The 26,456-nt window shown below is 38.5% G+C and overlaps 2 protein-coding genes across 2 annotated transcripts; one reads left to right on the forward strand and one right to left on the reverse strand.

Annotated features, from left to right (window-relative positions):
* The first annotated feature begins 3,364 nt into the window (after window positions 1-3,364).
* On the forward strand, window positions 3,365-5,671 carry LOC120106190. The gene is given in 6 exon segments (XM_039119274.1): window positions 3,365-3,421; window positions 3,847-3,980; window positions 4,078-4,383; window positions 4,550-4,633; window positions 4,875-5,111; window positions 5,113-5,671. Coding segments are annotated over 6 exon segments (1,023 nt in total). The 3' UTR covers window positions 5,318-5,671.
* A 2,692-nt stretch (window positions 5,672-8,363) lies between these two features.
* LOC103712851 (phosphatidylinositol/phosphatidylcholine transfer protein SFH9-like) lies at window positions 8,364-25,473 on the reverse strand. Its single transcript, XM_008799533.3, has 11 exons — window positions 25,250-25,473; window positions 25,102-25,130; window positions 22,013-22,096; window positions 21,856-21,909; window positions 21,337-21,414; window positions 14,788-14,841; window positions 11,116-11,175; window positions 10,943-11,038; window positions 10,232-10,333; window positions 9,967-10,047; window positions 8,364-9,080 (listed from the first exon to the last, which is right to left on the reverse strand). Exons 1-11 carry the CDS (start codon window positions 25,302-25,304, stop codon window positions 8,766-8,768), a joined length of 1,008 nt encoding a protein of 335 aa, XP_008797755.1. The 5' UTR covers window positions 25,305-25,473; the 3' UTR covers window positions 8,364-8,765.
* Between the last annotated feature and the right edge of the window lie 983 nt (window positions 25,474-26,456).

Consider the following 26,456-nt stretch of genomic DNA (forward strand, 5'->3'; position numbering starts at 1 on the left):
CCTCTTCTGCCTCTACTATGTTGACAGTCCGCCGCCTCGATCACTCATTGGAACGGTGCCCAATCTCCTGACACCTATAACATCTGATGGGCATAGGCTTTTCATAAGGATTGTTGCCCCTCGGTGCCGCAGGTTGCTTGTTGGAATTTCCGGCGCCCTTTGATGTGATTGGAGGTGGTGGCTGACTCGAGGAGGCTGCACGATCAACGCCCTTCGACTTCGCCATGGTGGGGCATGAAGGAGCAACCCGGTTTGTGGGCTGAAATTGATTCACCCGCCGTGCCGCCTGCGCCTCCAACTTCAAGGCTAAACTCGTGGCTTCAAATAGGCTCCACACTGGATGTAGGTCCACTTAATCTCTGATCGCCGGCTTCAACTCGCCAATGTACCTCGCCACCTGCTGATTTTTTGTTTCCGACAGGTTATTGCGGGCATTGAGTCGGTTGAATTCATCTGTACATTCGGTCACTGTCCGGGGGCCCTATCGACAATTCTGATATTGGTGGTAAAGCGCCTGCTCGTAGTCAGGTGGGAGGAAACAACTCCGCAAGTGCTGCTTCATCTTGCGCCAGGTAGAGATCTGCATCTTTCCCTGCTGCAAGCGGTTGTGTTGTAGTTGCTCCCACCACACGGAGGCTCCACCCTTCAACTTGTAGGCAACCAACTTCACCTTTTTCTGATCTGGGATCTCCATGTAATCGAAGAATTTCTCCACCTCGGCCAGCCAATCTAGAAATCCCTCGATGTGGAGGTTGCCGCTGAATGCTGGAAGATCCACCTTCAGCCTGAAATCAGAGGAGCCATGGTCTCCTCTCACGCCGGAAACCCGCTGGTTTTAGGTTCCGTCGTGGATGCCACCCGCCAACGCCGTCGTAGACCCCTTCTCCATCAGGGGATCGACGTCTCCGTCCGCCTGTTGCACGCCTGAAATCAGCCTGCTCGAGGTTTCTTCTCGGGAATAGACCATCAAACTCGAAGAAGGCAGGTCCTTCTTTCTCCTCTTCGGACGAGTCCATGAGGGCCTGCTGCCTACACCGGTGGGGAAGATCTTGCGCCGGTGCTGGTGGTCCACGAGGGAAGGCCTCGCCGGCCGGCATCCGTTCTCGGTTGAGATCTCCATTGTCTCTGATCCTCAGCTTCTGAAGCGCATGCTGGATGTCACACAAGCACCTTCAAGGCTTCGAACCGCTGCCCAACGGGCTGGCACCCCGTGATCACCGTCGACGGGGTGAACGCTTGTGACGCTGTCATCCGCCATCGAAGCAGGAGAAGCCTGCTCTGATACCACCTGATGCGGGGAAAGGTGGGATTCAATCTCCTGCTGCCCGCTGCAAATTACAGCAACAGAAAACCAGGGAGTTTGGGCTCAGGAAAACAGAGCTTCAATGTTTTTATTTACAATAAGCAAAAACACCAACCAAAAGGAAGAAGATGACGACCCTTTACACCAATCCTTTCATAGGGCCACGAACTCCCTCTAAACCCTAACAATAAGGACTCAATTCCTAACCAAATTTGAATTAAAACAGACTCGTAATCAAACTAAAAATCAGACCAGATTTCAGAACAAAATTCAGACTTTAACAGACTCAAGTTCAGAAGTTCTAAACAAAATAGGACTCAATTAAACTGACATTCAGGATCTTGTAGACCGTGGGATTGATCTCTCGGATCAGGAGATCAAGTGGAATTTGTTGGAATCTAAGGATCGCATGCCATTCGCATCGTCTTCCTTGGTTTCGTCGTGTCCATACCCACCCAGTTCCCAGGCCAGCGAAACTTCAGCAACAGGGGACTCTTCATGGAAATTTCTAGCAATTCTTCGATCTACATCACCTTATCTTTTGGACAGTTTGGAGTATCAGGCAATTGTTAGATTATGAACCCCACCATCTTTCTCATTTGCCCAGACATCTTAATTTCCAAATTGGGCTAGTTTCGATTAACTGTATGTTTTCAACTTTGTATTGACCATTATTTGGTAAGCTTCTTTTTTCATTAACTTGGAATATTAAACATGTTCCTTATATAGTCAATTTAAACTTTTATTTTTGGAAAACAATTATAAGCTTACTAGTAAACATGTCATGTTATACTAAATTGTCTTATAGTAAACCTAGAAGTGCTTACTTGGTGTTATCTTCTATTTCAGTTGGTTTCTTCTCATCCATTTCAAATTTTATAATTGTTTTCATATGTTTGTGAATCCTATTGTAGTTTTATTATTTTTAATATAATCTCTTGTACAAACCACCTAAGTGCTTATCTTCTACTTGAGCACTATGCCACCTCCAATGGCTCACATCCCATAGCTACCTTTTGAATACCACTAGTTTAAGATGTTTCGATCATGATCAACAGTGTTGGTAACATGTGGATTTCCTAAAACACATTCTATACAATAGCACTATGGAAACTATCCATTTTGAGCATACTCATTGTATAAGATACCTCAAAAACTTATTCATTTTGTTCCTAGGTTTTGAAATTTTGTAAGTTGTGATGAACAATTTGGATCTTCAGTTTGGTTGGCCATCATTAATTTTGGGCCCAATCTTACCAAGAAAGTCCTAACTCAGTTCTCTATACCACTTTAATCAACTGCTTTAACTTTGGCTTTGTTTTGTAGAACTTCTATATAACTAAAACTCAGTATGGTTTAACTAATCATCTATTAGATCATCTTAGATTAACCCAGCCCTCGAGGAGACCATTTATTCTGACTATTAAGCATTAAGTACCCAGACAGCTTAACCTACCTTAGCACCAAAGTTGCTGCCCATGACAACATAGATCAAGATGTATGCTATGCACTACTTCCTTGGTGTCATATGTAATTTTGGAAGCACTTTACGCATTAGAAAAACAATATGCATCTTATGTTCCTAGTCATTGATGTTGGAGAATAGTTCTGTGATAAAGGTGGAAGCTGTGATACTAAAATTCAGATTAAGATTATAATCATGGAAGTTATTCTAAGTTTCGGAGTTGCAGCTGCTTATAATCATATCCATAACAAAAGATGTAAGTAACAATGTCAACCCATTCTTAGGAGGGAGGATTAAGAGTACTTTTTGTCCATTCTTCCAAGAATTATGTATTTTTTTAATCAAGCTTTTGGATACCTTATTTATGGGCCCCATCCCTCTTTCCTGACCTTATCTACAAATAAATCCATTTTCCTCCTGTTACTCTAGCTTTCTTGGATCTCTGAGACTCATGCCAGAATCATCTTAATTTTTTCTCTCACTGTAAGATCTTTGAATGGTGCCTGGCGATCTATTGGTTTCAAGGACGTAACTGGTGTGTCTCACAGCATATATTGTGTAGTAGATGTCTTTAAGCAATTTGTTCTTATTCTTCCATGAATGCTGCTTCCCAGCACCACTCCCTCCCCCACTCGGCGCACCAGTCCCTTGTGGTAGTCGGAGGTTGGTGTAGTACATGGGGTCACATAGGTGACAAGTGGGCCCCACATGCAAGTCCACCAATCACCATTGCCGGTGCACTGAGTAGGAAAGGGAGTGGTGTGGTGAAGCTTTTCCTTTTTGAATGATATTTTTCAGAGAGAAGGATACATTGGTGAAATTATTTCTGCCAAAGATCTGGCTACCTATTCTTTATGGACCATTGCATTATATATGCTTCCTCTGATGCAAGTCAAGGGTGACCTTACTGATACTTTGTGAACGATGAATTTAATTTTTTTTAGTAGTTTGTTATTTTCATTTTGATAATTCAAACCATCTTTCTCTCCCTCATCCAGTCTCTCTCACACACACTGCTCTTTTAAGTTCAGGACAATCTAGGCCTTGGAAAATTTTATTGTTACTCTTGATAAATTAGACAAAAAATCGAGCAAGTTGTCTCAGTGCCTTGATAATTTTCCTGCAGACTCGTTTGACCATATGTGAAGGAGAAGATGGTACTGATTCATCAAATGGAGATATTCTGATCTTTCCAGACATGATTAGATACAGGTTTGATTGCCAGTTAGTTTGTTGACCAAATTACTAGTTTCTAGCCTTAGCCTCACATTTTAAATTTAATGCCACTGAGTGCTGTTATTGGTGTCAGGAAATTGACACACTTTGATGTTGATACTTTTATTGAAGAAGTGCTCGTGAAAGACATTGAGTGGCTCCCTGGAGCAGCTGAACAACTGACTGGTTCATATGTTTTTATATGTGCTCACGGAAGCCGCGATCGGAGATGCGGTGTTTGTGGCCCTGTTCTTGTTAAAAAATTCAAAGAAGAGATAGACCTTCGTGGTCTACAGGGACAAGTGTCTGTGAGCCCCTGCTCCCATGTGGGTGGTCATAAGTATGCAGGAAATGTCATTATATTTAGTCCCAATATGCACGGAGAATTAACTGGTCATTGGTAAGGAGGAAAATGCTGCATTTGAATTACTAGTCCCATGTCATCATAAGATATTTCGTGTTTCCTTTATGACCACCTCTGTGAAAAATTCTTTATTGAGGAACACATAGTTTTACTGGTTCATTGCACAAGTTAACAATCGGTTTTCATGTTCTGTCTTTGTAAGGTATGGGTATGTCTCTCCAGATGATGTGCCTACATTGCTTGAACAGCACATCGGGAAAGGAAAGATTGTGGACCATCTGTGGAGGTAGTTCCTTCTCCTTATTTGAGCCTTCCTTATTCCTCTTCGATAAGTTACTGTTAGATTTAGTGTTTAGACACAAAGTAACTATGACATGATATCTTAGCGCATTGTATCCTAATGCATGAACACCAAGACCAATGATTTTTAGGTTCAATACAATCCAATCTTTGAGAACGATGATTACATATTATAAACTCTTTGTTGCCCTTTTTTCTAATCTGGATGAAATTACTATTTGAATCAGGGGGCAGATGGGATTATCCGAGGAGGACCAGAAAAATGTTCACAACCTTAGACTCCAGCTGAACGGCGGAATGGAGCAAAATACTGCAGAGGAATTTGTCGAAACTACAGGAATTGATGGCGTTGTGAATGGCTCAATGGTTGGAGCAGGTGGATGCTGTCAGGGCACTAGCAAGGTTAATTGTTGCCAGAACATGCCACCAAAAGAAAAAACCAGAAAATGATCAAATTGGCGAACAGAGAACTCAGGAGATCGGGCAGAAGAAGAGCAACAAGGAACCCAAGGCCAGCAGCGGCAAAGCTGGTTCCTGCACTCGTAAAATCTGTGCGATGCCCACCTGGTTTGAGAGCTGGGAACGGGAGGATACCTATGCAGCTCTTGCGGTTGTTGCAGCCGTCGCCTCTGTTGCTGTCGCTTACGGCTGCTATAGGCAGCTGAGATGAAATTCAGCTCTATCATAACTAAAACTTTTGCTGGCTTACGGTATAAATAGCCCTCACGATACTGAGGTACCACGTCATCAAAGTGTGTTAACAATGGATATCAGCAATTATAATTCCATGTCAAAGCAAAACATCCGCACACAGCTATGGGATAAGAAGATATCCGATGCTTAAGACCTATTTTTAAATGTTAATAGGCTGGAAAGATAATCCTATTACTCTGCTTATGTACATCATCGCAAGGTGCAGACGGTATAGTCTGATATAAATGCTCGGTAATGCTGTTTTTGAATCGAGACAAACAGTTTGGGCTTCTCGTTGCATTGCACATTTAAAGAGTATTTTTGAGGCACAGGACTTTGTTAAGGCAATACCTTGATGATTCTTTTCTGACACTAATGATTAGTATTTACTTTTAGTTCTGTATATTATCTATACAATATTTATACATATTAAAATATTTTTTTAATACGATTGTATTATTTCTGTATATAATTATATTGTTCTTACATATATTTATGTGTGTATGTACATAGTTATTTATAACTATGTATATATTGAAATTTATAATTATGTCTATATTGAAATATAACTGTGTATAGCTGCTAGGGATCAGGAAGTAGAAAATTTTGAAAGTTGGGATTGGTGGTAGAGTTCCGGTCGACAGGGATTAAAAGTTGTAGTCCTTCCAAATAAGGGGACCAGCTGCTATTAAATACGCAAATGCTCCAGAGTCAGCTCGTGTTGGTATACTGCAAGTAGGGGATAGGATAATCTTCTATTCATGGACTATTATTAGAGATTATGCCAGTGGCTGATTGTGCCTCTTTCATTTAGATGGGGACATGGTAACACCAGCTTTCTCCTCTTGCTACATCGGCTCATCAAAAATGAGAGACAAAAAACACTCGCGCACACAAAAACAAAAAACCATTTATATAGTTTGCCGAATTCCCTGGAAAATTGTGGTGGAAGGAGCCCTTACGAGATTCAAACACGTCTGCGGCCAGGCTCTTCTACAGCCTCGACAATTGAGTCAGCAGTGATTGCCCTAGGAGGAGGAGGAGGAGGAGGAGGAGGCCGAGGGTGCTGAAAACAGTCAACTAGTCGGTGAACAAAAGAAAAGACGGTATCACCATTGAGGTGGTAGCCTAGTGAGAGCGTGGCCTTACTTCCAACCAAATAGTTCCAAGTTCGAAACGCATGGACGTCGATTAAATTATGGAGATCGGATGCTCTCTGCTTCGACACAGAGTCTGGAAGGGCGTATCGCTTTGTTGGTAGCCTCGGTGGTGCCAGGTGTGACGTACTCACATGTGGTATTCGTGTCGGAGCCTAGAGGGGTAATTGAGCCAGGCCCACAGATGGAGAGGGTATGAGTAAAACTGGCCGGGATGTCCAACACAGTCATTTCTGCCCGCATCGAACATTCTCCTGATAGGATGGAGGCCCAGTAGGAGCTGCCACGCGGGGGTGGGCTTGTCCCTTCCTTCCCCCTTTCCATTTTTTCAAGCAAGAAGAAGAAGAAGAAAAAGAAGAAAAGACGGTATCCTACGGCTCCACCGGTGAAGGTGAAGGCTGCAATGGCTAAAGGTTCCATGATTCACCAAACCATGATAGTCTTTAGAGGTTTGTGAGGGCTAAAGGGTGAGATTGTTTTTATAGCTCTTATTTGTGGGTTTTCATACTTAATGGATTCGCTTTCAAGCAAAATAGTGGTCGCTCCACGGTTCATGCATCATGATTAGCCTCTCGTGCCAAAGCAGTGCCGGCTACGTTGGGCAAATTAGTCGGTCCAATTGTTGCATGTTATAACCTTAGTTTCAATCTTTTCTGTCGAAGGAAATTCTTTGCTACGGATAGCCTTAAGAGGACAGCCACAGAAGAAGACATTCCTTAAAGCCAATCTCCTTAGGGCATCTTTGCCTGCCAAAATAACTATGCGTCTACAAGGAGTGCGGGAAATAAAACTATCTTACGTCAAAATACATTTAATTGAGGATCAAATTTGTCACCTCTAGTATTGTACTTCCACCCTCAATAATATTGTGTTTTTTTTTTTTTTGTTTGGTTAGGCAAGTCCTCAATAATATTAAAGAAGTTTCCCTCAAATGTAATTGCAGAGAGCTGTAATGCTCGAGGATAGACATTGCAAAAAGGTATTAAATAGATAGGTATTTCACGAGATCCTAACCCTCTGCTTACAATACATTTATAGGACAAAAGAAATTACAATACATTTATTGGACAAAAGAGATAAAAAACAAGTGGATGGGTTTGCCCGATCATCCAATGACAGTAACTAGATCGAGCCAACGATTCTGTAGCACCAGGTCACCAGACTGTTCCTATGGTGCCCCAAAGCCTATGTCAAGCATAGACCATATGTGCGATTCTAACCGTAGAACCAGAGTATCCTAATCATCAAGAGAACAAAATACTGCGTTGTTTCAAATAAACAGAAACAAAGATAATAATAATAATAATAAAAAAGCATCATCCTTGGCAAACTTCATGAAATTGTCCCTCCAAGTGGTGGCCTCATGTTCACGAGCAGACACTACAATTTAAAAGGTGTGGCCTTCTGTAATTTGTAATTTTTTTTTTCGCCTTTGGATTCGATAGAGGTAGTTTTGGCTGCTTGGACCGTGCTCTGATGGAGGCATTACCATGCTCAACGTTGACAGGAAACTATTAATTACCACATAAGATGAATGATGGATGAACGTGAAATCCCTGACGTCTTAAATAGACTCAGCATGTTCAGGGAGTTTTGCTTTCTGGAGAACTGGACCTCTGAAGAATTGCATTCCTAGGCATGAGGGACATGGCGTAGCACCCTGAATATTTAACTGGAGAAGAAATTGGGATCTTACATTATCAGACCACCTCAAATGAGATCTCACTACAAAAACAAACCTAAAATGATCCTTATTACTGACCTGGAAGCAACAAAAGATAGACCTTCAGACAAAACTACTATTTATATCTCAGCTGGATTAAGAGTCCAACAAACCATTTAAGAAATAAAAGAAAGCCTCTCATGTGTTATCAGAAAAATTCATTTTATTATGCCCTGAAAATTAGAGCAGGCCATACAACATACAACATATACTTCAATATGCAAAATACTACAAGCTTCTGGTAACATTTAACCTAGAGAAATAAGTATTTAGACTACCGAACATTTGCGATATATTTTCAGATTAAGTTACACTATGACTTGCAACTCTCTCCCCCTACCGGGCTAAATATTAGAGGGCCTTTGTTGCTGTCTCCACCCTCCTATAGAGCCAGCACTGAGGGGGCGCACCCACTTCTTGTACATCAACAATTGTGTCTGGACGGAAAAACAACAGAACTCAAACTGATTTACTGCACAAACCTTTGTTAGGGGATTAGCAAGGGCAAACTGTAGTTTTAAATATTATCCCTAGCAAGTGCACTTTCATGCACTGTCAATTTTAAGCTTGTTCATTGAGTGAGGAAGCCCATTTCGGTCATCAATGTTATGGAGCTCAGACTCTATAGTTTTAACAATGTTTGTTCCCTCAAGGTCTGATTCAGGCACATCTACATGGAAGGACCCTTGTTTGATGGGAGCAACGAATTCCTGGTGTAAGGCTTGCTGCTTGATGTAGCTGTAGAGCTGTTGATGAAAAGGATGATCTAAGGAGAAGCAGTCATCAGCTCCTGGAGAATAACGAGACGATCCAGATCCTTCTCTTCTACAGAAATGTGGAAGAGACTCATACTCCATTACCTACAATGTACCAATTAAAGGAAGTTTTTTGAGTACTTACGAGATATGAATACTACAACAGCAAAATGAGCAGAAAGCAGAAATGTGATCCACATGCGAATCAGATGCTCAGGAAGCCAATAAGTAGACAAGTTTAGCAAACTTGACTAACCCAAAAATAAGATTAGCTTGAATACTACCCGTTTGGATTCTCACCATGGAACAGAAAGTGATGTTCAAGATAAACCCTTGTTCGTTACACAGCATAAAAGTAAAGTTCAACATAAACCCTTGTTCCTTGCACAGCATAATATGGTCAAGAAGCAAGTACAAGATCTACAAGGTTTGTCCCTTTAGAACCTCCAAAAAGTGGTTTACCATTGAGTTTAAAGAGAGTCTGACTGTTATGTCTTGGGCTGCCATAGCATAAGATTGGCAAGACAGCTAACACAAATACACCATGAGTACTGGAATGCCATTATCATCTACCACATGGTGATTAGTTTGTCAACGTCCTAGACACAGGCTAGGATGTGGGCGAGAGAAACTCAACATAGCACATTGGTCTATGAATGCTCGAATCCAATGCCAAAGCCACATTTTATCATTCTTTTTTGAAATATCGTTTGAGGTTTATTATTTTCGACTGATACTACAAATTGCTGATAATGTGCACCATAAATTGAACTTTTTATGTTTAATGGTCGACAATCAAATATAATAACAATTAGAAAATTCTATGTTGGGAAAAGTGCAGTTAAACAGGGTTTAGTTTTTGGACAATCATGTGCTGAGTTCCAGCAGACTGATTTTATTTTGCTTGCCAAATATTCTGTTTTTTGCATAGTTTCAAAAACTCTAAAAAAAATATTAAAATTGTTAATATCGGATAATTTAAAATTCTTACCTCCAATAACTCATCTCGGCCACAACCTTGCAGTACTCGCACTTTCCTTCTTGTCCTTTCTTGCAAAAGAGGCTTCACAACCTGGCCGATAAGCAAAAAGAGACACAAGTCGGAATAGAAATCACACTAGATCTATTGCTTAAGATAGCAACTGAATATAATAATGCACGAATCTGTAGAAAAATAAAAGCATCGAAATTAGCATAATTAGAGAAGCATGAAGACTTCATATGGAAATTTCAATTCACAAGGCATGGAAAGTTACCTTCCAGCATGCGGAAAATATATATGGAGCATTGACTATATAGTAAGTTCCTGTCTTCTCTGGATAGTTTAGGTCGTCAACAGTAGATATGATGGTTAATAGCTGCAATATATTACCAAACAAGAAAGGATATTTCAACATAACTTTTGGCACTATAAGCATGAACAACATGATTTACAAAGGATTATTATAATTAGAAAGCAACTTGTTAGCTAGGAACTAAATAAAAGAAAATTGCAATATAATGCAGCGCATAATTTCACCAACGGTAATGAAACATAAATGATAAGAAAAACTACTGAGAAAATTTTATCAGCCACAAAACTAGGAACAATTTTCATGAAATGCTGAGAAGATGTTATACAGCAATTTGATTATGTCAGAATTCATGCTGGGGTCTCAGCAGAGTAGAATATAGAAGGATTGCAATTCAACTAATTTCAACAGAATTCTGCAAAATAATCTGAATTTCAAATCTTTACTGGTTATTATTTCATTCTAAATGAAAGTACCAATAATAAACATATAATCCAACATCACATGAAAACAAAACAACAGTTCTTGTCTTCCTAAGTAAAGGATCTTAACATTAGCATCTAAAACTTGAAACCATCATAACAGATATGAGAGAAAATTTACAATTAGCACAAGTCAAACATTATTTTGGAGAATACATTTATACATAAAAATTTTAAAAATACAAAGACATACCTTTATTTGACTTAATGCAGAAAGCTTTAGCCCAGTCATATCCAAGACCTTCAGGCATGTGCCTATATGCCGCCCATACTTCTTTGTTGCAGCAGGCTAAAAGAGGAACAAGTAAATTAGAAAAAGAAACTGCAAGCGCTTAAATTATGGAGAACATATAAATGACTGCTTACCAGAACTACACGATCCCGGTACTCATTAATTTGAATGTGTGACTGCACATAGTAGTGGACCTAAATGATGCAAAATAGAGTAACTAAAAATTGGACAAAAGGATCATGATAAGTGTTAAAAGTTTATAAAGGTTTGTAGAAAATGATGTGCATATTTCAAAAAAATGCAGTTACTTGGTTTTGGTTTCAACTGAGCTTAAAAACTTTCAATTTTGGCTGTTTCACAATTTCAGGCCAAAGATAGAAAACAAAAGATATAAGAGAAAAATAGAACAAGCCTAAGAATTATATATCACACAAATGAGCATACTGTCTCACGTAATCTTTGGATTCACAATTTCATCGAGTCTGAAAAATATGAAAAGTCACACATTCTGTTAGAAAAGCACTAGGCCTACACATATATGTAGGCCTCAATGGTGTACTCACACTGTAGGCCTGCAACCAGTTGTGGTAACCCGTTTCACCAGTTAGGAGAGGTTTCTAACTAATTGGGAAGTTGGGAAGGGTTGAGTATAAGCCTCTTTCACTTCTTTTTCTTTTCTATCTTCCATCTTCTGGAACCTTGGCCTTTCTGTGAGCTCATCATGTCAATGAATATAAGCCTCTTTCACTTCTTTCTCTTTTCTATCTTCCATCTTCTGAAACCTTGGCCTTCCTGTGTGCTTATCAGGTCAATACTTGACCTGTGAAGGCCAATTTGTCGCTATATGCACAGGGAGGGGTGCTGCTCCCGCCGCACCCCCCCCCCCCCCCCCCAAAGCTTTTCTGGAAAATAAATCATAGAGAGGTGAAATTCATTCTATTCCTCTATTTCAATGCCTCTGCTGACCAAAAAGTGATACATGTAACAGTTGAAATACGATGGGGACTTGCAGCATGCTTAGGGAGATGGTCGCAGCTCCAACTTTGAGTTTTCTTTGGGTTTCTGATACAAAATTCCAAGAGGCAAAGATAGCAGCAGCAGCAAATTTTAACAAATTACAGTCTGGTGTCTTCAAATTGACAGTCTGTCAAAAGGTAACCTATAAGGTCCTTGTATGCTCATGCACTTCAGTGAAATGCAGCTCGTGCACTTCAGTGAAATGCAGCTCGTGCACTTCAGTGAAATGCATCCAATCCAAATTAAGTTAATTGGTTTTGATAATTTAGTTCATCCATAGAATTCTAACTCTTCAATCAGTAAATCTGTGATCTCATCAAACTTTTATTTGTTGGATCATTTAGAGAATGAAGTGTTTTAATCACAAATCTTGCAGTGAATTCAAGGTTCTCCAACTTCTTTTGTATCATGGGAACGTGATGACAGAATAGGACCTTGCTTTAGCAGATACATTTTCACACTTGCTTTTGCTTTTGCTTTGTTTTCACTAAACATCTGAACCTATAGTTCCAGAATTGAATCATGACTGTTTTTTCAGATGCCTTCCTCCATCTCAAGCCAATTCTTACATCTAACTTGCTTAAGAAAAATAGCAGCAATAATCCCTCTGTAAGTTTCTATTAATTCCTATAGCATTAAATATAGCATCTTTAATTTTTGACAATCAAAGTTATGATACTCATTTCATTGATTAACTTCTCTGATCTTCATAACTTTTCTGATCTTAATGCTCGAGCAAGATATCTTTAACTTTTCCCAATCAAAGTTATGATACTCATTTCATTGATTACCTTCTCTGATCTTCGTACTCAAGACAAGAGCAAGACTGCCCATCCTCTCCTAACTTTTTGCTGAAAACATCTAATGTGACCCCTTCCTGGACAAAGAAACTTCTTCCAACCAGGGAAGGTCATTACCCTGACAGGTGGCAAGCCTACAGCATGAGTAGGCTTATCATTCATCTTTCCTTTTTAACCCAATGAAAATGTTAAAAAAATAAAATACATTTTATTGTTCAATAACATAACTTCTGTGACTATAGAACTATTGTCAACTTGATATAACAATTATTATTATATCAAGTACCTAGTACCAACATAACTCATAATTAGCAAAACATATAAAGACTACAACTAGATATATCTTATCTAAATTCCAAATAACAATTATGTAAAAAACCAGCAAACCTGAGATTAAATGGTGCTATACACTATCCAGTGGGCTCAATCTATACAATAGGCATCTTTTCTCCTCTTTACCCTGAAATAGTCTCTCAAAGACCCACAAAAAACCTTTTATACCTTTTAAAAAACAATTTTTTTAGTGACTTTTTCAAGCCAAAGTACCAACTTCTCGAAATTTTCTTAAAATTTTCCAAATCTATGTATAATGCTAATGATGAAGGTAAATTTATCATCCATGACTAAGCAAACCCTCTCTTGCAATTAACTAGTCAAAAGCAACTGTTTGTAGCAATTGCATGGAAACATCATAAGTTCGTCATGCTTAATCACATCCACTAAGGTCTAGATAATTTTATGACTTGATAAGTAAATATTTCCCTATACAGCATGCTTCTTTAAAGGAAAAAAAAAAAGTTAGTTTTGGGTGTAATTAGCTATAGAGGTTCTCGAGAAATTATATCCCTCTCAACTATTGTATGCAATTCATGAGACATATTTTGACACCTAAATTAACTTGTCTATTGATATAAATTGAAAGGACACACATTTAGTGCACATACCATACCCAGAAATAGATTTTGATGTGTTGTCAAATATTACATATTGTAGTCTGGGTAACCTGCCCGTCCTTATTAGTGTCCAGAACAAACACCCATAATAGTACCAAGCAACATGTCTTAGGGCAGTCATGTCTACATAATCAAATGCTTTGTCAATACAACAAACAACAAATAATAAAACATATTATGAAAGAAGTTCTTGTTTACAGTGAAACTCCTTTTCACTGCCATGCAGGAGCATATATATGAGGCTTAAAGAATGGAGATCGGAATGTTATAATCAATATAGGAATGTGTGTCATAGATCTAAATTTCTTATTGGTGTATTTATCTTCACTATCTAAAACATGACATTTTCTTTCATATTTTTACCTAATTATGCTACCAATTTTCTGTTCCATCATAGAGATTTTTTTCTGAAAAAATATATATAATGTTAAATAGGCAACGTTTCATAAATAAAACCCTTTTGCTGCAGTTGCTGTTTCCAACTTTTCATTAAGAACTGGCAACCAAATTTGCGAAGGATAATAAAATGAGAAAGTATAGCACAAGAACCAAACAGAAACAACTCATATAAGCATTGGATATGGAAACTAGCAAGGGTATTCACCATGATGAATAACCTTATGAAGTACATGAGAGGCAAATACTATGGCCTAAGTTACGTCAAAAGTCTTGATAATGCAGTTGGTTAGATATGGCAGAAGAAATGATACCAGTAACAATATGGGGTGCCATAGAAAAAATACAGCTCAAGATAAATAAACCTAAAAAGACTACCTGCCTATCATTTTACATACACACATGATAAGCAATACCTTCATTCTAATTTTACTGGACATGGCAACAGTATAGCAACCATGTTGGTAACTATGCATCAAATATGTGTCAAGTAAAACAATGACACAAGAACAATGACAAAACTGCAGCACATTAAAGATAGCATGCTTGAGACATCGCTGTCATCACTGCACTTCTCTTAGTACTATGTAGTCATCAGGAAACTAGTGATCAACAGAACCAAAAACACTATAATGCTTACAGATGCTTTATCAAAGGTGCTGTGTCCAACACCAATTGCAATCACTGGAAGCCCCTGTCAAAAAGTAAGCACAATGATAAAAAGTTTCTAGGATATCTTATTATAACTATATTTACTATTCTAATATTATGATATTTCTTCAGAGCAAATAAATATGATACCAGCAGAATAGGCATTAGTAGCTAGTTTAACCAACATATCTAATTATTTTGTCATCTACTTATAGGGAAAAAGACTGATTTCAATTTGGCATGAATATTTTATAAACAAAGTTGTAAGCAGATATTATGAAGCAATAAAGCATAAATTTATAAAGAAACCAGCTTCCAAGATAGTTTTGAATGGTAACGATAAATTAATTCCAAACTAAAAATACTGAAAATATCACCCCGACATAACTAATTTAGTCCTTTACACCTTCCAAAGCTATGTATAGCAACCAATGGAAGGTTGGCGGAAAGGGTCAAAGACCAAAGCCTCATAACTGTCCCAGTGGAACAGTCTATATGTAGTATGGCTCACTATACATGCCACCTTGTTTAATCCAAAAGCATATAATGCAATCTGATGCGGGAGCATTAAAAATCCAGAAGTCCAAACTTTGCTATTTTATTTGGTTTAGAAATTGCTTAGGTCTGATTTATGTATATTATTTCTGTAATTGATGTGTTTTAGATACGAAAGTATTTAAGAGTTACCAATCATGCCACTGTAGCATGAACAGCATGCAGTACACTAATCATGATCCTTTAGGAATCCTAACAAGAGTCAAATAGGCTGGAAGTTAATTGGATTTTAAAGGGATTTCTTTCTGTAATTTATAAGAGTCCTGGATGACTCAAACTACGAGATCAGTTGAGATTATAAAGGGTCCCAAAAGAGTCAACAAAAAGAGCATTGTATACAGAATTTTTTTACGAATGAAAGAAAAACTTCTTTGGGGCCTGGTTCAGCTACCTCTCTCCCCTTTCTTTTCCATATCTTTTATCACTTTCTGTATTACCTCTATTCTTTCCTTTATTTATCTTGTTCAATTCACAATTTACTGATGATACTATTTAATTGGTCATCAGATTTGATTCAATAAACTTTATCACTGTTTAATCTCCTGGGTTTAAATATATCAATATTTTCCCCCTAAATTCCACTACAAATTTTGCTATTATGATAAAATTAGTTTCTTACGTTGTGTTTATTTCTATAATTATTATTTGCTGAAATCTGATTGTAACTCTACAACTGAGTTTTCAATCAAGCCTTAAAATCTGTTAGAGACCTCTTTCAACCATCTTCCCTCACTTCAAAATCCTAAATAATATGTTCATTTTTGATCTACTGTTGCCTAAATTCAATTTTATTACCTGCTATCCTGTTATCAGGACTTGAACTGCAAGCAATAAAGCTGATTTTAAACCCCAAGCTCTCTATACCCTAGGGTCCCCTCATGCAATACAGGACATCCCAATTTGGTCCAGTAATTTGCTATCAGAGCTAAAGAGTCCTACTTTATTCTTCCATTCTTTCTCGATCCCTTTCAGTTCTCATCCTTTCTTCCCCTTTAATCATGTTATCATATGGGGAGATGAGTTTCAGACTTGATGATCTCCGTAAGAATGTCAACTATGATAAGATCATTTGCCAGATGGACAATAAATTGGCATCTGTCAACAATGATGTGATGTCAATGCAGGCGATACTGTAAGCAATTGCAGCAGCTAAAAGCTCCCTGAGGTTGAACTACAGATCAAAGATCTTAAAGGTGAAGAAACCAAAGAACTGATGCTTGAAAAGCCTGTAATTGATGCTTTATCATGTGAATAGTCTATGATTGAGGAACTGTCATGCAACAAGGCCATCATCAAAGATAATGTTAATTGAGAATCCATAACTTGATGATCTTTTGGACTTCTCAAGGGCAAAATATCAAAATGATGAAGATGCAAGTGAGAAGCATATACAGCAAGATCAAGTTACTAATCTAAGTCAGTGATCAACATCGAGCTATATGAAGATCCATTCCCTATTGTTTTGTTGGTTCCTCGAAGATCGCCATAAACAACACCTTGTTGCTTATAAAACAACGTATATCAAAACAACTAATGAACAATCTAATTGCAAGAGAACTTTATGTGGGCCTCCGTCATCGAATCATAAAGACTCAATGGAGGATCAAGCTTCTGGAAAAAGATCTCAGGGGTGAGATCCACACAGTGGAAGCAAATAATGCAGGAGCATTAAAAATCCAACATTCCAAACTTTTCTATTTTATTTGGTTAAGAAATTGTTTAGGTCTAATTTATGTATTTTATTTTTACAATGGATGTGTTTTAGATAGAAAAGTATCTAGGAGTTATTATTCGCGCTAATGCAGTGTGAACAGTAGCGCTCCAGATATCATGATCTTTTAGGAGTCTTACCAAGAGACAAATAAGTGGCAGTTAATGGGATTTTAAGGGGATTTCTTCCTATAATTTGTATTGAGTCCTAGACGACTCAAATGGTTGAAATTATAAAGGGTCCAAAACATGGTCTGCCGAACCAGACCGTACCGGCCGGTTCGGCCCGATACGGATCAGTTCGGTTTGGAACTGGTACCCGGACAGTGTGGAAACCGGTTCCAGCTGTTTTCGAGCTGGTACTAACCGGTACGCATGCGTACTGGCTGCGTACCGGCCTCGTACTGGCCCATACCGGCCGGTTCGCACCAGTACCGATTTTCTTTTTTAACCACAGCGTGCGCGCTGTGGTGTCAGAGTGCGTGGCCCGAAAGGACCACGCTTTCCCTCGGGATAGAGTGCCCTGCGCGGTGCAGGGCGCTCTTCCGCGCGCGGTTCCACCGCGCACGAGCACAATTCCCCGTGTCGGGAACCACCCCGTGCAAAGTTCCTCCGCCCGCAGGGGTCATAAATGCCACAGAGTGACATTTAATGCCACTATGTGGCCAGTTTTTATCCACACGTCCGCACGCGGACGGGAACCGAAAAAAAAAGGAGGCACAAGATCGGTACGTACCGGACCGATTCTGGCAAAGTGGCATTTAATGCCACTTTGTGGCCAGTTTTTATCCACGCGTCCGCGCGCAGACGGGAACCGAAAAAAAAGGAGGCACGAGAATGGTACGAACCGATTTCGAACCAGTCCGGTAGGCGATCGGTACGCCTACCGGCACCGGTTCAACCTACCTTGGTCCAAAATAAGGCTCGCCGTACCAGTACCGGACCCCGTACTGGTGACACACTAGCATAGTGTCGGTACAATACAGAGTTTTTTTTGATGTACCAAGAGTCGGTACACCACTCGTACCAAGAGTCGGTACGCCACCCATACCGGTACCAGTACCAAACCGGTATGGTACGGTACGTCCGGTACCGTACGGTACGGTATGGCACACTGTGGTCCAAAAAGAGTCATCGAAAAGAGCATTATATGCAGAATTTTTTTATGAATGAAAGAAAAGTTTCTATGGAGCCTGGTTCGGATACCCTTCTCTCCCCTTTCTTTTCTATATCGTTCCTTTCTTTCTCTATTACCTCTATTCTCTCCATTAACTCTGCTCTTCATCTCTATTCATTTTATTCTATTTACAAGCTACTGCCCATGTTATCTAATTGGTCATCAGGTATGAGTCAGTAAACTTCATCTTTGCTTTATAAACTTCTAGGTTGAATTATATCAATCTTTTCCCACTAAATTTTATTATGGATTCTGTATTATCGATTGCTAAATTCAGTTTGTCATGTTCTGTTTATGTCTGCAATTATTATTTGCTGAAACCTGATTGTAACAGTACAACCAAGTTTTCAACCGAGGCTTAAATATGTTAGGAACCTCTTTCTACATCTTCCCTCACTTCAAAACCCTAAACAACATCTTTACTTTGATCTATCATTGCCTTAAATTCAATTTTATTACTGGTTGTCCTGTTCTCAGGATTTTAAACCCTAAGCTATCTAATCCCTAGCGTCCACTCGCACAACGCAGGTCATTCCCAATTTGGCTTTGCATCCCAATCTCTACAAAAAGCCAACTCAATAAAATATACCAAAAGGAGGGGGAAATGCTTGATCAGGTTAAGAACACTATATAATCCTAAACTTCAATAGGAAAAACAAAATAAATAAAAATATTAACTACAGATAAATATGCAGTTATGGAAGAGATAGATATACTTTATCATTTATGTCTATATAAGACATTTGTAAGAAATATATTTATTTAAAATGTAGAGCACCTTAAAATCTTTCAGACCAATCTAATTCAAAAACAACCCAACGAAAAGTCAAAAGTTCAATATATATGAACCTATGAACAGCCCTATATGACCAAAAGGGAATGATAAAGCATCAGCTTTTGATTAATAAAGTCTAACAACGAAGTGTTATGACAATTAGCTGTTAAAAATACAACTAAAGACCACTAAAAATAACAAACAACAAGTAACATGGTAGCTTACATAGTAGGTTTTGAATGTCCATGATTTTTTATTAAAAACAAGTGCCTATATCTTTTATTTAAAGAACATTTATGAAAAATCAATGTATTTTAAACATGTGTAGCATGCCAAGGTCTGCTATTGAGTCGAGCTAAACCCATCCTTAAGCTATTTTATCCCAATAGTCTAGCTTGAGTTGAGCCCAGCTACTTGTCAAAATTGGCTCTTGAGTCACTCAGATGAGCGAGCTCTCAAAGTCATGCCAAAATTTAGCCTAAATTAACACTTGTTTTCATGACCTGACTATTGTTCAAGATTGGCTGACTTATTAGCCAGGCACAAAATGTGCCTTGAGCTCGTCTCACTTTCTAATCCAATAAACATGGAAAAGCTAATTAGTGAGCCAAAATCATGATGTCCATAAATAGCGCAATCCATTTGCATCCCTAATCATGCATGGTAAAAAAGGATAGGTCAGGGATGGGCAACTCCTAGCTGATCTGATAACACCTTTCACATGCTTACAGTCATACACTCAATAAAGCTTGACCCAATACTTTTTAACACACATTAAAAAGAAAATGACACAAGACTAACCAATTTGAATAAATTCATGTAGGTTTCGTCTATCCTAAGGCATTTCCATCCTACCATATATATGCATATGCGTTTCTATATTCAGTAGCAGAAATCTTCCACCTGCTTCAAATCTATGCGGAAACCCACTTCCTAAACATGACATAAGCAGCATTCGTTGTACTAGCACCTTCTTTTGAAGCTAAATAGAGGCTCGAAAGACGGAGTACGTCCGAAGTCGTTGGCTGCCCGCTTTAGTCCACTCAGCCATCACTCCCCATCCCCATTTAAGAATGGAAAATTTTTATGTGATGTGACACGTGAAGTAAAGATTGATAAAAACTCTCCTCTTATGGATAGGACTAACAAAGAACAGAGTTCTTTTTGTATCACTTTGTTGTCCCTTTTTTGATCGATTTCTTTTTATTATATAAATTTTATTTCCATTTTTTTAATGGGAGTAGATTAAATCTAGTAATTTAATTTGATAATTTTGAAATTTCTTGGTTAAAAGCACGGAATGTATTTGCACCGTCAACATCTTCGAATAAATTTTTAAGAGACCTACTTCTACATAACCGCACCCAAATCTACTCTTGCACCTACTTCTGGCAACTAATTTCCAATCCTATGCATATAACCTCTCCCCTTGACATATCATAAACAAGTCTCTCTCCTCCCCAACCCTACGCCAAAAACAATGCTAGTTCAGTTTTGCTATTTGTGCTACCCTTTTGATCTCTGGAAAGAGGTCACACCCTGGACTCTTAGATCCAACCCTAAGTTACTAGTTCCCTCTCCCCATTCTAGAAATGCCAAAAATTAAGAAGCACTACCTTATCAAAAACAAAGACAGAAAAAATTGTCTTTTTCATTTTTTTTTTTTAACAAACAGCATCTAGCTTGTAATATAGGTAAGGAAATAAAGAGCAATATAGAGCCTCTGTAAGTAGCAACTGAAAAGTCGCTTCACTATAAAAGACGAGAGAGAGAGAGAGAGAGAGAGAGAGAGAGAGAGAGAAGCAACATGTGAACAACCATCATCATCTCTCTCTATCTCTAACAACAACTATAATTTTACTGATCTTTAGCATGTAGAACATAAAGAGGAAAGGAGGCACATGAATTAAAAGAGGAAGCATTTGTCCTGCTTTGGATTGTATTTTGATGAAAAAGAGGGTGCCTTAGTCCTATTCTAGAGTATAGCATAATATAGTGTACATGTTCCAATCTAGAATGAATCATTCTGATCAAGGAGAGAATATGTACCAAAATATAATGCAACCCACCCACCCACCCACCCCCCCCCCCCCCAATAAAAAAAAAAGAAAAAAGAAAATAAATAAATAATTGCAAAGTAATCCCTGATCCTGAAACCAGCATAGGCATTTCATGCGTTAGAAAGTTCATTGATCACGATACAATAAAGGTTTGCAGATATAAGGCTATCCAAGTATCAAAAAAACAATATTGAAATGTAATAACAGAACAAGAATAAAGGAACATGGTTACTGTTATAAATACAGGATGGATAGTTGTACCTCCTTTGAATATCCAGACAATCCTATGAGCTGTGAATCGCGTATTGCTCTATATAGGTCTGCTGGAATTATGGGTTTCTGCATTAAGACCGTCACATTAGAAATGTGATTCTCATATTTGACAAATTTGACAATTAAACACCCTTGGAAGGACAGACAATTAGCCTCATTTTAACTGAGAGCCATCGGATAAATTTTTCAGTTGTAGAGTACGACATAAGCAAGTATGTTAACTTCTGGATTTGCATCATAGTAATTCTGGAATCTATGGAAACCAGAGCTAACATGCAGTTATTGGTCCATTTCAATTATAGAATTGACAGGAAAAGAACCTTATTTGAAATTAGATATTACAACTGCCAAATTTGCAAAACTCAGAGGGATATAAGCTCTCCTTAAAAACTTTTCTTAATCAACTTTTTTATAGATATCAGGCTTAAATATGCTGAGAAGATGATTTATATCAAAATATTAATATTTCAACCACAAAGGATTTTACATTAAGGGGGAAATACTCACAGACAAAATGTTGTCAATCCTGTTTTGAATTCTCCAATTCAAGGAATCCACCAACTGCAACAGGGATAAGCATCTTAAATCAAAGAAATAAATGATATATATCTACTCATGTGCTAAAACCAGAATTTCGATAAAGGTAACTGAAATGCAGTCTTACCATTTTATGAGCTTTACCGACATTCCACTCTCTTGCTTTGAGAAAGCGCACGAAAGTTTCATTTGGATATCCCTGGTGCATGTTCTGCAAATGAAGCAAAGGTAAGGAGCCATGCCTTCGTCTAATCAACTAGCATGACCTTTTTTCCTTAATCAATAAGGGCTGCAAGTCATTATCATACAGACTCTCATATGACCAAAACTGCAACAGAGCCATAAATTCCCTTGCAGTCCCAGAACAATACCCAACCAGTCCAGAGTCTCAAGGACAGACAACTCCCGCATTAAGCAATTGGAGGAAAAGCCCCATAATAAAGTAGGAATACAAGAAGTACCATGACAAATCAAATGACTGTCTATAGCTACTTATCAATGCCTTGTGCATGACCACCGACCATGAGAAGATAGCAGTATAATGAGAAGTGTTATGCCCCTAGACTTTGACACACATATGAAGATGACTCCACAAGACCCCACTAAACCAAGTTGTACCAGACTGTACTAAACATGGTATGCCATACCATACCGGATGGTATTGGACATACCGTACCATACCGGTTCGGTACCGGAGGCGTACCGACACTCGGTACGCCAAAAAAACTGTATACCATACCATACCAATACTATGCTGGTGTGGCACCGGTACGAAGGCCGGTATCGAGACAGCAAACCTTGGTACTAAATATATCCTTTCCTTAGACAAAAGCCAACCTCGCATTGCCTTTTTCTCCCATCCATCTCCTTCCATAGGCCAGTAATAGTGGACCATTGAAAACTGTCAGATCATTCCTGAATTTCAAAAGTTACAAATTCATATACCCACAAGGCCTTAATAAATAGCTCAATTTCGCTTCTTGATAACATAATTAACAAAAATATTCAAATTCTTCTTAACAAATTGTTTGGCATATGCTGATTTTCCAAGCCCCATGTTAGGAGTCCATATGAGGGATCAGATAATATTATCATGGAATTTATATATCAATCATTTATATTGATAACTATCAATCTTCATCATTGGTGACGCTTCTTCTCCCCATGCTATTTGTGTGCTAATAAACCACAAGCTCTTTCACCTTTCGGGCATCTAGCATATATTTCAATACCTCTCAATATCTTCTAAATTTTGTTAGCATAAATTACATTGTGCATAAAACAAGACCAGTTTCCTAGTAAACCAACATCTAGACATACACATGGTAGTAGAACATGCATCTACTTTCCAATTACATGAAATACAGTGAAAGTATGGTTTGAGAAATCATTCCAAGTGCTACAACATCATTTTCTGTTCCTCCTGCATGAAGAAGCCGAGGAGCCATGTGATCTTTTTCTTGAATAAAGTTCAAAAACTTCAAGATATAAAATTAGTTTATTAATTCACACAGATGTTCCTACATGTTCAAATTTCTCAAACCATTAAAAAAGGTCAACCCAATGCATGAGGCTCCACCACTACGGGTCTGAGGAGGGTCAACGTATACATTCTTACCCTTGTGTGTGGATAAGCTATTTCCATATTACACCCAGGTCATAATGGAGCAACCTTACTATTTCATCAAGGCCCGCCCTAGCAAATTTAAACACCGTTACAGAATTAAAATTATAATGAAGCCAGCAAAACACAACAAAAGTAGGTGTTAGTGGATGCTTCCAAACTTCCAGCCAGTAAAGTTACCCCACCAGTTACTGTACAAAACAATACCAAGGGAAAAACTACCAAAATGAAAATCCAATGCTTGGCATCCTCATTATCTTAAATATGATTAGCAATGCCACCAGTATATCGAAAACCTTAGACAAATCCAGAACAATGTCTTCATCTCAGCCACAATCCAGGTTTGTATCCATATTGGAAAACTCCCCAATGCAACATAAAGAAAATCTTGACCCCTATAACCTCAGCCAATATTAAACCAATAAATTCTGAGATACTGGTTGATATGGTATAAACATATCAGCCAATATATTTCAAACAACTTTTCACTTCCTTAAATAACTTTTCAATTAATAAATTTCAAAATAGTTGTTAATCTTGGATTTACCAATATTGGCCGAGAACTCCAAAGGTCTTCGATCTTTCCCTTTTCCGTTTTCCATTTCAACCAAGGTAAACCGAGATCTTAGTTCATCCCAGTTTCAATCACCCACCTCGATCACCAATATCTCGGGTTTTAAAAACTTGATACAGAACCACTCCTTACTGATATAAATTTGTAAGCTTAAGCTTGACCAAAAGGCAATATAAAAATTGGCTAAGATACATTAGATGTCAAACAGCATACCGTAACCGTGGATCATTTACATTCTGATCTAACATAATATGAGGACGAAGAAGCAGCAGTTTCCTAAGTCATCAAGTACAATTTTATAACAGCATCAAGCATACAACAAGGAAATTATATCAAACCACAATATGTCAAAAAATATCATGCAAAAATCCACCAGAATGACAAAAGCAACTGAACTCCAACGGTTTGTATGTCGCATAACCAATGTGACAACCAACACTGCCAGCATATCCAGATGCTGCATTGACTTGAAGACAAATTAGAATCTCTCGTCTCAGTTGAAATCAGAAGCCCATCATTCCCCATTCTGAATTCCAGAACTCCGTAATGCTTTCTGTTCGAGATCTCACCAAGATACAACTTTCTCCCTTCAAAACCACGACAACTGGCAACAGCTGCAATACTTCATGCCAGCAAACCCTAATTCCCATCATTGCACCACTCAATTGTGATGCATGATCCTAATCTTAGCAGAAATCACAAAGACGGAACTCATAAAAATCCAATTCAAACTAAAACACTATACAAAGAACTGCAGTCAACCAAGTCAATTTACTGTCCTATTTATTAATTAGATCAGGAAACAAGTATTGCTTCCAAGCAGTACTAACAACTGAAACTCAAAAACATTATAACAAGAATCAGGATCCGATTACAGCTTTTACGATTGCCTGAACCCAAAAACCTGATCAAAATCTAAACTTTAACCCGTATTTAGATACAAGAAAGTCCAGATCCGTCAAATATACGAAAATAGAGCAAGAAAGGCACGGATCTACAGATCCACAGTGATCCTAACCTGAAATGTGCTCTTCAGCGACTCCTCCACTGCAAGAATTCAACGAAGAAAGGATCAATGTTGCTATGAAGAACAGAAACCGAGCCAAACTTGGAAAGAGCTCAAAAAACCCCAAAGAGATGCGACAATGGGAGGAGAGAGGGCGAACCTTGGTCCATGAGCGCAGCGAGCTGCTTGATCGCGTCCTGGGAGGCCATCCCCATTCTCCCGGCGGCCGATCCGCAGAGGAAACGAGAACCAAATCTACCACTAGCGCTATTTTTCAGCGTTAGAGTTAAGGTTAGGGCCGGGAGGATGAAGGCTGCAGTCAAGAAAGGCGGGCCGCCGAGAGGTCACCGTCCTCCTCCTCTCAGTTTCAAGCCGCTCAAGCTCCATCTTGAAAGGGGAGAGTTGAATAAATAAATATTTTACATAAAGAAAGGATAAAATGGTAAAATCGAATTGATTTTTAAAATAAAATATTTGACTAGCTACTTTTGAATATTTTATTTCTATCGGTTTTTTTTTTTTTTTTTTTGGTGATTTGATAAATATAAGGGGTCCGAATATAAAACCTGACACCCGGATTATGTATGACGGCAGGGAGGGTTCGTTCTTGTGTGGGGCCCGCTCTATTAAGACGTGGCAGAAAACAGAAACTTGTTTGCCGTGCTGTGTGTTGGAGGTGTACTATTCGATCGTGTCTTTGCCCGGTGCGTAATTGACCAAGTAGAGGCCCGTGGTTGGAGCCCAAAACGGGACGGTGACTCATTGGGTGCACCACCTGGCGCGCATACAGCTACTGATTTATTTATTTTTTTTATATGATGCTTCAAAATAAATGTTGGATGAATAAGAATTACAGGTTACAGCCATAACTGTGATTGGCTGCATGCACCGCGCCTATGGTGGAAAGCACTAATTTCTCGGATGCAAAAAATGAGTAAGCAAGGATGTAAAGTTGGGATTGCATTTTATTATTATATTAATTGTTTTAGCCAATTTAGGTTTACATCTTTGGTGGATCCACCAGGACACTCGAATTAACCTATTATTTGGATCTAGTTATATGGATATGTAGATAATATAGATTAGATTTCGAATAAAAATCTCAATTGAATGGCACATTAAGTTAAGTATTAATTAATGTTTTAATATAACTCGCATAGCTGCTCTTCCTTTCTTTTTTTCCTAAAATATTATAGAAAGAAATAGATGACAGCAAGGAGATGAGGCAAAAATAGTTATGGTAAGAAATATATGGTGGAAATTGCTAAAACATTACGATGAAGTTGTCATAGACCTAAGGCAAGTGCAACTTTAGTGGTGGTGGGAAGATTCCAAGGCAATGCGGTGGAGGTGAAGGGAGATGATGA

The sequence above is a fragment of the Phoenix dactylifera genome, chromosome 1 (assembly GCF_009389715.1).
Source record: "Phoenix dactylifera cultivar Barhee BC4 chromosome 1, palm_55x_up_171113_PBpolish2nd_filt_p, whole genome shotgun sequence".
Classification (NCBI taxonomy): domain Eukaryota; kingdom Viridiplantae; phylum Streptophyta; class Magnoliopsida; order Arecales; family Arecaceae; genus Phoenix; species Phoenix dactylifera.

Excerpts from the sequence above, each read along its gene's own strand:
- LOC103712851 (XM_008799533.3), bottom strand. The coding sequence starts at position 25,304 with ATGGGGATGGCCTCCCAGGACGCGATCAAGCAGCTCGCTGCGCTCATG. Across the intron at positions 25,131-25,249 it reads CGCTGCGCTCATGGACCAAG|TGGAGGAGTCGCTGAAGAGC; the intron begins GTTCGCCCTCTC and ends GAATTCTTGCAG. Across the intron at positions 21,415-21,855 it reads GGATTGACAACATTTTGTCT|AAACCCATAATTCCAGCAGA; the intron begins GTGAGTATTTCC and ends GTCTTAATGCAG.